Source organism: Aethalodelphis obliquidens, unplaced genomic scaffold, assembly GCF_003676395.1.
Source record: "Aethalodelphis obliquidens isolate GAN/ISIS:26980383/991018 unplaced genomic scaffold, ASM367639v1 scaffold12, whole genome shotgun sequence".
Lineage (NCBI taxonomy): Eukaryota > Metazoa > Chordata > Mammalia > Artiodactyla > Delphinidae > Aethalodelphis > Aethalodelphis obliquidens.
In genome coordinates, this window is record NW_020837956.1 from 6,921,676 (window position 1) to 6,937,633 (window position 15,958).

The window sequence follows — 15,958 nt, forward strand, 5'->3', positions numbered from 1 at the left end:
GTCTTCCTTACTCATCTTTATCTCCTCTTAGTGATTTCAGTTTGTATATCTTACTTTTAAATTATCTTTAAATTTATCTTTTAAATTTATCTTTAAATTTGATTTGGATTGGTCTCTGGAGTTAATACGTTTCTCTGTCCTCCTCCTGGAGAAGACTAGAACCTTAGGTCTCTTTACCAGTCTTCCTCCCTTCCACACTATGTGCTATGGTGAGATGATCTGGGATTTTAGTTTCAGACTGTGTCCTTTTAATATATTTTCTACATTATTCATGAGCAGTTATTTAACCTAATAATATGGTTTCTGTGCACATCACTGTTTCTTGTAGCCCACATTATCATTTTTCGTGAATTCATTGTTTTTGCTGGAGTATATACTTAAGAAACTCTTTTCAGAGAGGGTATATTATATGGGTTGTACTTCAGTCCTTACATGTCTGAAAATGATTTTAATTTGAATGCTGCTTTGGCTAGGTATATGATTCTAGATTCAAAATCATTGTGTCTCAGACTTTTAAAATATTATTCCACTGTGTTCTGGCATCTGATGTTTGTCAGTAAGAAAACTGATGCCAGTCTGATTCTAGTTCCTTTCAATAATCTGTTTTATTTTTCTTTCTTAATTTTAAAAATTATATTCTAAAGTTTCCCCATGATATGTCAATATATCTTTTTCATTCTTTTCCCATTCATTCTATTTTATACTCAGTAGATTCCTTTGGGGAGCTTTTTCTTCAGCTCTGAGAAATCACCTTCGCCTTCTCCTTATTTAATTAATTTTCCTCCATTTCTCTCTGTTCTCTCCTAGAATGCCAGTTATACAAGCAGAATCACTTAAGAATGTTTTTGGCTTTAAGTAACGGAAAACCCTATTAACAGTGTTTAAGCTAAGTGGTAATTTCTGTGAAGTGAATGGTCAGAATCTGGTTGCTGTTTGTGTATATTTGTATGGCAGAGAAATAAGCACATTTTTAATTAAAGACTCTTTTCTGCCTGTCCCCTAACCCTCCCTCCCCCCACCGCCCCCATGTTGTTTTGAATGGTTACAGTAGTCAGCAAACTGAATCTGCTGGTGAAATGCAGGGAGTTGCTGTGGCATCTTCAGCAGGTGTTGAAGTCACAAATGAGAAGCAAAGCAAGAAGAAGAGCAAAACTGCAGTGAATGCTGTACTAAAGCCAAATCCTTTGGACCAAACTTGTATTCACCCGGAATCATATGACATAGCGATGAGGTAAGTCTGAGGCCTGTGTGAGAGTTTTCTGTGCCCAGAGTGAGTTCTCTACAGCAAATGGCCTTTGTTTTGGCATAATGGAGACTTTAAAAATATGACCATGTTTAACATGACAACATTTTTCAGAAGTTCCACATTGCTGACTTATGTGGCACATTATTTTATTTCAGTGAGGAATGAAACCATTATTCCTGGAGCAATGTCAAGCTCATAAACCCTGGTCCTAATGGTGAAGTGGGTGTAATGGAAATAGCATGGCACTCTCCTCTGTTTGTTTTGGAAATTAACAAGACACAAATGACTAGCACCTGGCTTAACGCTTATGCTTATCTAAAGATAAAGCCCTTTAGTAAACAGCCAACTCTCAGATTTCTTAAGAAATGTTGCCCTGCTTAGTTATTATAGAGTTTAATAAATGATGTACTTTTAATGAGCATACATTAATTAACACAGGGGGAAGTTTGAGTAGAAGGGAAAGTTTAATATTAGACATTAAAAGAGAAAACTTTGATACCACATTTGATTAGTTGAAAAATTTTAATTAGTTCAAAAACCATGACTTCCTACATAACTAAATATTTTAAGGCTTTTAGTGAATTAAATGACAGTGAGTTTAAAAATAGTGGATATTTTAATTTTCATTGAATCTAAAGTAAGATTTTTAACTTGTTTTAAAAATAATTTATATTTGATTATTTTAAGAAATATAATTTTAATTTCTTTTAAAAATGTTAAGATTGTAAAGACTACTGCACATTATAGAAAACTTAGAAAATAAAAAAAGGAAGTAAAAAATAATATTCTGTCAACATCAAAAGCAGTCGTATCTTTCTCCCAGCATTTTATTGTGAAAAAATTTAACATAGAGAAAAGTTGAAAAAACAATTTTGCAGTGAATTCCTGTATACCCACATCCAGATTTTATCATTTACATTTTACTATGCCTGTTTTTCCACTTATCTACCCATCTATTTGTCCATGAGTCCATCTCTTTCTTTATACATATTTTAAAGAAAATTGCAGACATCAACACACGGTCAGCTAATACTTTGGCATGTATATCATTAACTAGAACTCAATAATTCCTATTTTTTTTTCTTTTGAAGTAAAATTCATATACATTTTAATTATAAGTGTTCAAGAGCTGAATTTTGGCAAATAAATACCTACATCTGTGTAACCCAAACCTCTGTCAAGATAAAAAACATTGCCATCATCCTAGAATGTTCCCTTGTACCTCTTCCTAGAAAATCCCTGCCTAGCCTCTCAGCACTAACCATGTGTTCTCATTTCTTCAGCCAGATTAGTTTGCCTCTTCTTGAACTTCATGTAAATGATATCACACAGTGTACTCTTTTGTATAAAGCTTCTTTCAACATGTTTAGAGATTTTTAATTCATGTTGTAACATGGATAAGTATTTTTATTGCTGAATAATATGCCATTGTATGACTGTACCATAGTTTATTCTCCTTATTGAAGGAAGCTTGCCTATTTCCAGTTTTTTGGTTATTCCAGTTTTTGGTTATTATGAGTAAAGCTGCTATGAACATTCTTCTATAATTTTTTGTTGTTGTTGACATTTTTTTCATTTATCTTGGAAAATTACTTAGGAGAGGATTTGCTGGGTCATAAATCAGGTGAGTGTTTAGTTTTCTTAGAAACTTCTAGACTACGCTCCAGTGTAGTTGTACCATTTTACACTTCACCAACAATGCTAAGCGTTCTCTTTGACATCATTTGATGTTAGTCTTTTTAATTTTAGCCATTCTAGTATATGTGTGTATGTGGTAGTATCTCTTTGTGGTTTTAATTTGCATTTCCCTGGTGACAGTGAGCACTTTTTCATGTGCTTATTAGCCATTTGTGTAGCTTCTTTTGTGAACTATCTGTTCATATCATTTAGTCATTTTCTAATTGAGTTGTTTACCTTTTTTATTATTGAGTTGTGAGAATGTTAAAAACATATGCTTTTCCTTTTTTAATAGATCTTTATTGGAGTATAATTGCTTCACAATACTGTGTTAGCTTCTGTTGTACACCAAAGTGAATCAGCCATATGCATACATGTGTCCCCATATTCCCTTCCTCTTGAGCCTCCCTCCCATCCTCCCTTTCCCACCCCTCTAGGTCATTGCAAAGCACCGAGCTGATCTCCCTGTGCTATGCTACTGCTTCCTACTAGCTATTTTACATTCGGTAGTGTATATATGTTGATGCTACTCACACTTCACCCCAGTTTCCCCCTCCCACCCCATGTCCTCAAGTCCATTCTCTATGTCTACGTCTTTATTCCTGCCCTGCAACTAGGTTCATCAGTACCATATTTTTTTTTTAGATCCATATATATGCGTTAGAATACAGTATTTGTTTTTCTGACTTACTTCACTCTGTGTGACAGACTCTAGGTACACCCACCTCACTAAAAATAACTCAATTTCATTTCTTCTTATGGCTGAGTAATATTCCATTGTGTAAATGTGCCACATCTTATTTATCCATTCATCTGTCAATGGACATTTAGCTTGGTTCCATGTCCTGGCTATTGTAAGTGCTGCAGTGAACACTGTGGTACATGTCTCTTTTTGAATTATGGTTTTCTCAGGGTATATGCCCAGTAATGGGATTGCTGGATCATATGGTAATTCTATTTTTCGTTTTTTAAGGAACCTCCATACTGTTTTCCATAGTGGTTGTATCAATTTACATTCCCACTAACAGTGCAGGAGGGTTCCCTTTTCACCACACCCTTTCCAACATTTATTGTTTCTCGATTTCTTGATCATAGCCATTCTGACTGGCATGAGGTGATACCTCATTCTAGTTTTGATTTCCATTTCTCTAATAATTAGTGATGTTGACCCATCTTTTCATGTGCCTCTTGGCCATCTGTATGTCTTCCTTGGTGAAATGTCTATTTAGGTCTTCTGCCCATTTTTAATTGGATTGTTTGTTTTTTTGATATCGAGCTTCATGAGCAGTTTGTATATTTTGGATATTAATCCTTTGTCTGTTGTTTCATTTGCAAATATTTTATCCCATTCTGAGGGTTGTCTTTTTGTCTTGTTTATGGTTTCCTTTGCTGTGCAAAAGCTTTTAAGTTTAATTAAGTCCCATTTGTTTATTTTTGTATTTATTTCTGTAACTCTAGGAGGTGGGTCAAAAAAGATCTTGCTGTGGTTTATGTCAGAGAGTATATTTCCTATGTTTTCCTCTAAGAGTTTTACAGTGTCTGGCCTTACATTTAGGTCTTTAATCCATTTGGAGTTTATTTTTGTGTATGGTGTTAAGAAGTGTTCTAATTTCATTCTTTACATGTAGCTATCCAGTTTTCCTAGCACCACGTATTGAGAAGCTGTCTTTTCTCCATTGTACGTTCTTGCCTCCTTTGTCATAAATTAGGTGACCATATGTGCATGGGTTTATCTCTGGGATTTCTATCCTGTCCATTGGTCTATATTTCTATTTTTGTGCCAGTACCATACTGTCTTGATTACTGTAGCTTTGTGGTATAGTTTGAAGTTGGGGAGCCTGATTTTTCCAACTCCGTTTTTCTTTCTCAAGATTGCTTTGGTTATTCAGGGTCTTTCGTGTTTTCCATATGAATTGTAAAATTTTTTGTTCCAATTCTGTGAAGAGTGCCATTGGTAGTTTGATAGGGATTGTATTGAATCTGTAGATTACTTTGGGTAGTATAATCATTTTTACAATATTGATTCTTCCAGTCTAGAACATAGTATATTTCTCCATCTGTTTATGTCATATTTGATTTCATTCATCAGTGTTTTATAGTTTTCTGAGTACAAGTCTTCGCCTCCACAGGCAAGTTTTTTCCTAGATATTCTTTTTGTTGCGATGGTAAATGGGATTGTTTCCTTAATTTCTCTTTCTGATTTTTCATTGTTGGTGTATAGGAAAGCCAGAGATTTCTGTGCATTAATTTTGTATCCTACAACCTTACCAAATTCATTGTTTAGTTCTAGTAGTTTTCTTGTGGCATCTTTAGGATTTTCTATGTATAGTATCATGTCATCCGCAAACAGTGACAGTTTTACTTCTTTTCCCATTTGTATTCCTTTTATTTCTTTTTCTTCTCTGATTGCCGTAGCTAGGACTTCCGAAACTATGTTGAATAAGAGTGGCAAGAGTGGTCATCCTTGTCTTGTTCCTGATCTTTGTGGAAATGCTTTCAGTTTTTCACCATTGAGTATGATGCTTGCTGTGGCTTTCTCATATATGACGTTTATCATGTTGAGGTAGGTTCCCTCTATGCCCATTTTCTGGAGAGTTTTTATTGTAAATGAGTGTTGAATTTTGTCGGAAGCTTTTTCTGCATCTGTTGAGATGATCATATGGTTTTTATTCCTTAATTTGTTAATGTGGTGTATCACATTGATTGGTTTGCATATCTTGAAGAATCCTTGCATACCTGGGGTATATCCCAGTTGATCATGGTATATGATTCTTTTAATGTGTTGTTGGATTCTGTTTGCTAGTATTTTGTTCAGGATTTGTGCATCTATGTTCATCAGTGATATTGGTCTATAATTTTCTTTTCTTTTCTTTTTTTTTGCGGTAGGCGGGCCTCTCACTGTTGTGGCCTCTCCCATTGCGGAGCACAGGCTCTGGATGCACAGGCTCAGCAGCCATGGCTCACGGGCCTAGCCGCTTCGTGGCATGTGGAATCTTCCCGGACCAGGGCTCGAACCTGCATCCCCTGCATTCACAGGCAGGTTCTTAACCACTGTGCCACCAGGGAAGCCCCTCCCCTATAATTTTCTTTTTTTGTGATATCTTTTTCTGGTTTTGGTATTAGGGTGATGGTGGCTTCATAGAATGAGTTTGGGAGTGTTTCTCCCTCTGCAATTTTTTGGAAGAGTTTGAGAAGGATCGGTGTTAGCTCTTCCCTAAATGTTTGATAGAATTCGCCTGTGAAGCCATCTGGTCCTGGACTTTTGTTTGTTGGAAGATTTTTAATTATGGTTTCAATTTCATTACTTGTGATAGGTCTGTTTATATTTTCTAATGCTTCCTGGTTCAATCTTGGAAAATTGTACCTTTCCAAGAATTTGTCCATTTCTTCTTGGTTGTCCATTTTATTGGTATATAGTTGTTTGTAGTAGTCTCTTATAATCCTTTGTGTTTCTGCAGTGTCAGTTGTGATTTCTCCTTTTTCATTTCTAATTTTATTGATTTGCATCCTGTCTCTTTTTTTCTTGATGGATCTGGCTAAGGGTTTATCAATTTTGTTTATCTTCTCAAAGAACCAGCTTGTAGTTTTATTGTTCTTTGCTATTGTTTTCTTCATTTATTTCTGCTCTGATATTTATCGTTTCTTTCCTTCTACTTACTTTGGGTTTTCTTTGTTCTTCTTTCTCTAGTTGTTTTCAGTGTTGGGTTAGATTGTTTATTTGTGATTTTTCTTGTTTCTTGAGGTGAGATTGAATTGCTATAAAGTTCCCTGTTAGAACTGCTTTTGCTGCATCCCATAGGTTTTGGGTCATCGTGTTTTTGTTGTCATTTGTTTCTAGGTATTTTTTTATTTCTTCTTTGATTTCTTCAGGGATCTCTTGGGTATTTAGTAGCACATGTTTAGCCTCCATGTATTTGTGTTTTATACAAATTTTCTTCCTGTAATTGATTTCCAGTCTCATAGCGTTGTGGTCAGAAAATATGCTTGATAAGAATTCAGTTTTCTTAAATTTTCCAAGGCTTGATTTGTGACCCAAGATGTGATCTATCCTGGAGAATGTTCCATGTGCACTTGAGAAGAAAGGGTATTCTGCCACTTTTCAGTGGAATGTTTTATAAATATCAATTAAATCTATCTGGTCTATTGTGTCATTTAAAGCTTGTGTTTCCTTATTTATTTTCTGTTTGGATGATCTATCCATTGGTGTAAGTGGCGTGTTAAAAGTTCCCTACTATTACTGTGTTACTGTCAATTTCTCCTTTCATGGTTGTTAACATTTGCCTTATGTATTGAGGTGCTCCTGTGTTGGGTGCATAAACATTTATAATTGTTATATCTTCTTCTTGGATTGATCCTTTGATCATTATGTAGGATCCCTCCTTGTCTCTTGTAACAGTCTTTATTTTTAAGTTTATTTTGTCTGATATGAGTATTGCTACTCCAACTTTCTTTTGATTTCCATTTGCATGGAATATCATTTTCCATCCCCTCACTTTCAGTCTGTATGTGTCCCTAGGTCTGAAGTGAGTCTTTTGTAGACAGCATATATATGGGTCTTGTTTTTTTATCTGTTCAGCCAGTCTCTGTCTTTTGGTTGGGGCATTTAATCCATTTACATTCAAGGTTATTATTGATATGTATGTTCCTATTACCATTTTCTTAATTGTTTCGGGTTTGTTTTTGTGGGTCTTTTTCTTCTCTTGCGTTTCCCGCCTAGACATGTTTCTTTAGCGTTTGTTGTAAGGCTGGTTTGGTGGTGCTGAATTCTCTTAGCTTTTCCTTGTTTGAAAAGCTTTTGATTTCTCCCTTGCATCTGAATGAGATCCTTGCTGGATTGAGTAATCTTGGTTGTAGGTTTTTCTCTTTCATCACTTTAAGTATATCCTGCAACTCCCTTCTGGCCTGCAGAGTTTCTGCTGAAAAATCAGCTGATAACCTTATGGGGACTCCTTTGTATGTTATTTTTTGTTTTTCCCTTGAATTTAATTTTTGTTAGTTTGATTAATATGTGTCTTGGTTTGTTTTTCCTAGAGTTTATCCTGTATGGGACTCTGTGCTTCCTGGACTTGAGTGACTATTTTCTTTCCCATGTTAGGGAAGTTTTCAACTGTGATCTCTTCAGATATTTTCTCAGACCCTTTCTTTTTCTCTTCTTCTTCTGGGACCCCCATAATTCAAATGTGGTGTGTTAGCATTGTCCCAGAGGTCTCTCAGACTGTCCTCAATTCTTTTCATCTTTTTTCTTTATTCTGCTCCTCGGCAGTTATTTCCACCATTTTGTTTTCCAGCTCACTTATTCATTCTTCTGCCTCAGTTATTCTGTTATTGATTCCTTCTAGTGTATTTTTCATTTCAGTTATTGTGTTGTTCATCTCTGTTGGTTTGTTCTTTAGTTCTTTAGATCTTTGTTAAACATTTTTTGTATTTTCTCAATCCATGCTTCCATTCTGTTTCCAAGATTCTGGATCATCTTTACTCTCTGAATTCTTTTTCAGGTAGATTGCCTATTTCCTCTTCATTTATTTGGTCTTATAGGTTTTTACCTTGCTCCTTCATCTGTGATGTATTTTTTTTTGCTGTCTCTTTTTTTTTTGAGTGGGATTGTATCCCTGTCTTAGTGGTTATTTGGCCTGAGGCTTCCAACACTGGAATTTGGTGGCTGTTGGGTAGAGCTGGGTCTTGGTGCTGAGATGAGGACCTCTGTTTGACCTCACTCCAGTTAATATTCCCTGGGATCTGAGGTTCTCTGTTAGTCCAGTGGTTCCAACACAGACCTCCCACCACAGGAGCTTTGGCCCGACCCCTGGCTCGTGAAGCAAGATCCTGCAAGCAGCATGCAGTGGCAGAAAAAAAAGAGAGAGAGAGAGAGAGAACAATAACAAAGTGAAAAATAAAATTAGACTAGGAAACTAACAGATATGTTAGAAAGAATATAAAAATAAAAACATAGGTGAATCAACAACCAGAAGGTACAACAGTACCACAATAGTAAAAAAGGAGGGAAAAGAGAAAAAAAAAAAAGGCAAGGGGAAAGGCCGTGGTTGTGGAGGGCAGGGCCTAAGCAAGGGCAAGGTTTGGGCTGTGGGTGGGGCCTATGCTTAGGGCCCACAGGGCTGGAAAAGGCCCTGGGGGCTGTGGGGGGTGGGGCTTAGGCTCAAGGAGCAGAAGGGGCCCAGGCGTGTCCCCCCACCCCTGGTCTCAGAGGGCGGGGGACCTCACCTGGGAGCCCACCAGACTTCCTGGTTTCGAGTGGGCAGGCCATTCCTGCTCCTCCTCTCCTCTCCTGCTCCTCCAGTCCCTGAGGGCCCCTCCCACCTGCCTCTCCTGTTCTCCTGTTGACGTCCTTCCTATGCCCCCAGGACCAATGCGGCCAGGGATTGGCGGCAGGGGGCCTTGGAGGGCAGGGGACCAGCCTGGGAACTCAGCAGGCTACCAGGGCCCTAGTGGGCGGGGCAAACACCCTCTGCTCCTCACCCACTCCTCCTGGAGGGTCCCTCCTGCCTGCCTCTCCTGAACTCCCCTTGGCCTCCTTTGTATGCCCCCAAGACCAATGCGGCCAGGGAGGTGGGGGTGCCTTGGAGGACAGGGGACCAGCCTGGGAGCTCAGCAGGCTCCCTGGGCCCGAGTGGACTGGGCAGTCACCCTCAGCTCCTCTCCTGCTCCTCCAGAGGGTCCCTCCTGCTTACTTCTCCTGATCTCCCTGGCCTCAGGGGCGCTGATCCTGTCTGGCCTCCACTTCTCCTCCCCACTCTGTCCCCCACGTCCTACCGGTTCACTTGGGGATTCCTTCCGTCTCCTTGGGTGTAAGGGTCCCTCACCAGTGGCTGCCAGGTGTCCTAGTGGGGAGAAGATGCTAACTCGGCATCTTCTCACACCGCCATCTTGACTCTGCCCCCTAAAAACATATTCTGCATATTAGTCCTTTGTCAAATATATGTTCCACAAATATTTTGTCCCAGTTTGTGGCTTACATCTTTATTTTCTGATTAACGTCTTTTGATGTGCAGAAGTTTTTAATTTTGATGATGTCTAATTTATCTGTTTTTTTCTTTTATATGAAGTTACTGCTTTATTTGTCCTAAGAAACTTTTGCCTACCTCAAGTCATGAATCTTTCCTCAATGTTTTCTTCTTAAAGCTTGATGGTTTTAATTTTTTTTTAATGTAAATTTATTTTATTTATTTATTTTGGGCTGCATTGGGTCTTCGTTGCTGTGCACGGGCCTCCAGTTGTGGCGCACAGGCTTCTCATTGCGGTGGCTTCTCCTACTGTGGAGCTCAGGCTCCAGGCACGTGGTCTTCAGTAGTTGTGGCTCGAGGGCTCTAGAGCACAGGCTCAGTAGTTGTGGCACCCGGGCCCAGCTGCTCCATGGCATGTGGGATCTTCCTGGACCAGGGCTCGAACCAGTGTCCTCTGCACTGGCAGGCAGATTCCTAACTACTGTGCCACCAGGGAAGCCCAAGCTTGATGGTTTTAACTTTCACATTTAAGTCAGTGATATATCTGCAGTTACATTTTGTGTATGATTTGAAGTAGGGGTCAAGGTTCATTTTCTTTCTTCATTATGAACATTTAGTTATTCCAGCACCAGTTTGAAAAATAATAGCAACAACACAACTTTTCTTTACCCATTGTTTTGTACCTTTGTTGAAAGTCAGATGACTGTGTAAGTGTAGGTCTATTTCTGGCTCTCTATTCTGTTTCACTGATCTGTTTGTCAATACCACAGTATCTTTATTACTGTAGTTTTATGCTAAGTTTCTAAGTCAGGTAGCATCAGTCTTCCAACTTTGTTTTTTTAATATTGCTCTGAATAGTCTAGATGATTTGATTTTCCTATAAATTTTAGAATGAACTTGTCAATTTACATTAAAAAAAACAAAACCTGGTGGGATTATGATTGGGATTACATTGAGTCTAGGTGAATTTAGAAACAGTTGATGTTCTCATAATATTTCTTGAGTCTTTTCATCATGAACTTATTTTCTTTCTATTTATTTAGATCTTCTGTCATTTCTGTCAGCAATGTTTTTTAGTTTCTAGAGTAGAGGTCTTGCATGTATTTTATTAAATGTATTTTATTCTTTTCAGCACTATTGTAAATGGAATGTTTTTTAACTTGTTGCTAACTGTTTGCTGCTAATATGTAAAAACACAGTTGATTTTTTTATAGTAACCTTGTATCCCGTGGCCTTGCTAAATTCACTTACTAGTTCTTAGTGTGTGTTTGTATATTCTTTAAATTTCCCTATATAAACAATTATGTTATCAGCAAATAGATGAAAGCTTTACTACTTCTTTTTTAATCTTCATGCTTTTTATTTCTTTTTCTTGCCTATTACAACGGCCAGGACTTTCAGTACTATGTTGAATAAGAGTGGTGAGAATGGGCATCCTTGTCCCATTCTTAATCCTAGCACGTGGTTCTCCTTTTTTTAATATTAAATAAAATTGTGGTCTCATATTATAGTAATTGTATTTTTAGTGTTTGTTGTTTGAGAAGAGGCATATGTACACATGGATTTATAGACTTCTTGCAACAATTGACATCTCCATGGGCACTAAATTAGCATTTTGCTCTCTGCAAAGCCAGTGTCTTTTTTTAATTTTTGTTTGTTTCTATGATGTAGTTCTAATGTGGTTTATAAGTTTTTCTATTTGCTTTCTAATATAAGCACAAATTTTTTGTTTCTGCATATCCCTTTTTAAAAGACTAAATAATATTCCATCAAGTGATGGAACTGCAGTTTAGTAATAGTAGTACTAGTAGGGGTTCCTTATGATGGGTTCCTAGAAGTGGAATTACTCTGCCAAAGGGTTTGAAAGTTTATGTGGCTCTTAATATACATTGCCAAGTAACACACTGATTTGCAATGCCACCAGCAGTGTTCAAGCCTGAGAAATCTTGAGTTTCTCCTGTCAGACAGGACTTCTCTACCAGTTTTCACATGGGCTAGTTTCTGCATGTGGAGCATAAAAGCCCTACCAGTGACTGCACCCTTCGCTATGCTTCCTTTGGGAGTAGGCTTGTCTCTCACAAGCAGGGTACTTGAGGACTTTTTCATGGGAAATTTCTCTACATGAAGTTCAACTCCTGACCTTTAAAATCTGGAGACAGACTGGTAGTTTATCTAATTTTGCATACCATCCCCGTTATCCACTTTGGAACTGCGATGGTCTTTTCTGGCTTTCAAGTATACTTAGTAAAGACATCACCCAACATATAGGTAGTTCAAACTTTCATATAGCGTTAAAAAAGTGTCTTCCCAGGGAAGAAAAGCCCACTACGGATGTGATTAGGTCATCACTGGTTTGACTTCAGTTCTGTAAAAGTAAGTTCCATTGCAGTAAATTTCATTTTTAGTTATATTAGAAAAGCAGTAGGAACATAAATAGCTTTAATGCTACCCTACCATGATGTCACTCCCAGAAATACAACAAAATGTGAAGCCATTAAGTCGTTTTACTTTTGTATTTATGATATTCTCTCTCACATTCATATTTTAGAAAACTGAGATCATGGTATTTTGTAACCTAAGTTAGTCGTTTAGTGGTTTTAAAAAGTCTACTTTTTTTTTTGGACTACTTTTATTATTTATATTACTTAAAAGTTTTATTTACATGTAGGGATTCTCTATTAAATATTAAAGTGTTGTATGGGCTGAATTTTTTTCTAGTTTATTTAATTTTATATCTGCTTATAATGCTATTATGTTTTTGAAATATGAATGTTTAATTTTTATGAAGTAAACCTACTATTCTTTTTCATGCTTTTATGCAAATTGATCTTCTCTTAAGATATCTGATTTCTAAGATCAATTCAGTGTTCCCCATATTTTTTTTCATGTTCTTTATGGTTTCATTTTTTATTCTGTGAATTTTATTGCTGATGATTTCATTCATCACTTCAAATGTACAAAGCACTGTGGTGGGGGGCCTGAAGAATATAAAAATGAATAGAGGTGATTTATGGTCCTAAGGAGCCTACCAAAATAGGGAGGATGAAACTTATTCACAAATAACCATAGTAAAGGTCAATAATTAGTAAGCGTCCTTTGCAAAGCACAAAGTTGTTCACAGGAGAAAGATCTCATTTCCAGATAGGAGTTTCTTATAAGGTTTCTTGCAGGAGGTGACATTTGGGCTAGGTCTTTCAGCCAGTAGAAAGAGGAAAAAAGATGTTTAAAGGGTTGGAGACCAAAAAATATAGCTCAGGTCAGATTTGAGGATTAGTTAATAGTCCAATAAAAACAAACATTCATTGAGTATTTCCTCATTACCAGGCACTTTAGAAGCATCATTTTGTTTAAACCCCACAGCAATCTTAACGAGGTTAGTACTGTTAATATTCCCACTTCTTTAGGTATACAAAGTCTCCAATGGGTGAAGTAGATTGCCTAAGATAAGTCAGCTGGTGGAACCAAGATCTGAACCAGATCTATGACACTCCAAAGCCTGAGCTCACAATTAAAAAGCTAGTTTGGAGCCAGATTTAAATGTAATAGTAATGGTCTTTCAGATTTAAGGGAATCATACCCTTAAAGACAGTCTGTGTTCAGCACAGAAATGTAACAAGGCTTGTGTTTTGTGTGCTTCTAAAGGAAAAAAAAAACCAGAATATCTGTAATGTGCTAGCTTTGACTGTTATTCTCTATCATCACATGGCTGAAAGTAGACTCTCTCTTTCTTCTGGAGAAAACATTACCTCCTCCAATAAAGGAAACTTTGCCTATTTATTTTATTAAGGGATCTGTAAGAAATGGATTCTTCACATAGAGTATGTAGAATTTTATGCTGTTCTGCTGCAGGTATGATGTTTCCTGAGTATTGCACTGAAAAGAATTCCTTTCATTATGCTTTTTAGAATGAGACATGTACATTTCAAAATAAGCAGGTTGATAGTGACCACACTTGGTATCTTCTCATTTTAAAAGACAAGGAGGGTGAAGAGCAGGAGTAGCATACTCATCCTAGAATTACACTCACCTCTGCCAGAAGGTATTTTTAAGTAAGAGAGTAAGGGATAATTTGAGGTTTTTAGTAAATGTCCATTTAAAAACAGTAAGAAACTCCATATTATAGAAGATATAAGGGGAACATGGGATTAAGAAACCTACTCTTGCTACAGGTAGTTTTTATTTCAATAGTCCTTTGAACCCTTTCTGTTCTCAATCTCTTACTTGTTTCAGGATCTTCTCACATTTAGTTCATTACTTTACATTCCATGTCACTGAAAAAATTGAGAGCTACCTTCCTTATAATTGTCTCCATATCTTTATTCATTCTGTCCCACACTTCCCCAAGCTACCCTTCCATCACTTGATTCTGCTTCTCTTCCGATTCTCACGTCTCACTGGTTGTCGCTAAGGACACTTGACCTTGGCATTCTCTTGGTCTCTCTGAGTCATAGTTGCCTCACCTCTAAAAGTTGGTGTGGGGTAGTGTTAGAGTGACAGCCAAGTGAATAAGTTCTTTTAACTTTGTAAAATGTTATGACTGTCTCTTGTATCTTTAATGTCTCCATAATTTATCCCTTTTGTTTTGCCCCACAGACATATTGTTGCTCTGGTCTCCCACTCTTCACTTCCTAAAAGCTAAAAGCAGCAACCACTTTTTATCTTACTTCCTCCTAGAACTTCTCTCTTAGTGCTCCTTTTTCTCATTGCCAGACTTCTCAGAATTATCTGCCTCTAATTTTTACTGTTTGCTTTCTCCCAGCCTTTATAGATTGGCTTCTATCCTTACCACTCTTCTGGAATTACTCTCTCAACTAATGACCTCCTGATTGTCAAAATCAGTGGCCTCTTTCTGTCCTTAAACCACTCACCCATTCTGCAACATTTGACACCAGCAACTTACTGATCTTCTTCCATGACTGTTTTCACATTCTGTCTTCTCTGACTTCTTTCTCTGGCCCTCTAAATGTAGATATTCTTCAAGTTTTTACCTTAGTCACCTTCTTCTTTTATTCTATATTTTCCCCTGAATGACTGCATCCACTCACATGACTATCTTTATCTCTCACCCCTCCACTGCTAATTCCAATCCTATATTTCAATATCTCTAGTCCAGGCCTTTCTCCTAAGCTCTAGCTCTCCTTTTCCATTTACCTGTGAGAGATTTTCTCATGAATATCTTAGCAGCTCCAACTCAATATATCTAAAACTAAAACTTGTATCCTCCTTTCTCCCTCCCTTTATAACTCCCTCTTTTCCTCCCACTAATCCTCCTCACCGGCCCCATATATAAACAAGACAGGGCTTCCCTGGTGGCGCAGTGGTTGAGAGTCTGCCTGCCGATGCAGGGGACACGGGTTCATGCCCCGGTCTGGGAAGGTCCCACATGCCGTGGAGCTGCTGGGCCCGTGAGCCATGGCCGCTGAGCCTGCGCGTCCGGAGCCTGTGCTCCGCAACGGGAGAGGCCACAACAGTGAGAGGCCCGCGTACTGCAAAAAAAAAAAAAAAAAACAAGACAGACAAACAAAAAGGCTTGGTCTTCCTCTCTTATCCCATGATGAATAGTTAATGGCACTACTGTCTTTCCATTAATCAAGGCTGGAGTTAACAGATTGTTCATTCATTCATTCATTAAACACATACCTTCTGAGTGAGTACCTGCTGTATTCCAGGTACTGTTCTGCAATCTTGGAGTACATTCAAAGATCCCGGCTCTCAAGGAGACAGATAGTATACAACCAGCATAATAAATAAATTGTGTAGTTGATAAAGGTGATAAGATCAGTGGGAAAAAGAGAGCAGAGTAATGGGGATCAGGGTTACCAGGGTTATGGATAAGGGCTTGCCAATTTAAGTAGGGTGGTCAGGGTAGACCTCATTGACAAGGCGACATTTGAGCAAAGTCTTGATGGAAGTAAAGGAGTTAGCTGTGCAGATATCTGGGGGAAGAGTGTTCCAGGAAGAGGGACCAGACAGTGTAAAGGCCCTAATGTGGGAGCAGGCCTGGCCTGATCAAGGAATAGCAAGGAAGCCAGTGAGGCTAATGCAGAGTGAGCAAGGGAGAGAAAAATAGGAGATC

The 15,958-nt window shown here is 37.9% G+C and overlaps 1 protein-coding gene across 5 annotated transcripts in view; it reads left to right on the plus strand.

The window, feature by feature from the left end:
* The window catches only part of SRBD1 (S1 RNA binding domain 1), a 230,536-nt gene that overhangs the window by 199,290 nt on the left and 15,288 nt on the right, over positions 1-15,958 (plus strand). For 3 of the 5 annotated variants that reach the window (XM_027113215.1, XM_027113217.1, XM_027113220.1), the window contains one exon: positions 1,049-1,231. In XM_027113215.1, coding sequence (XP_026969016.1) covers positions 1,049-1,231 — 183 coding nt within the window. The remainder of the gene's footprint in view (positions 1-1,048; positions 1,232-15,958) is intronic. The other 2 variants (XM_027113219.1, XM_027113216.1) reach the window with 1 other exon arrangement.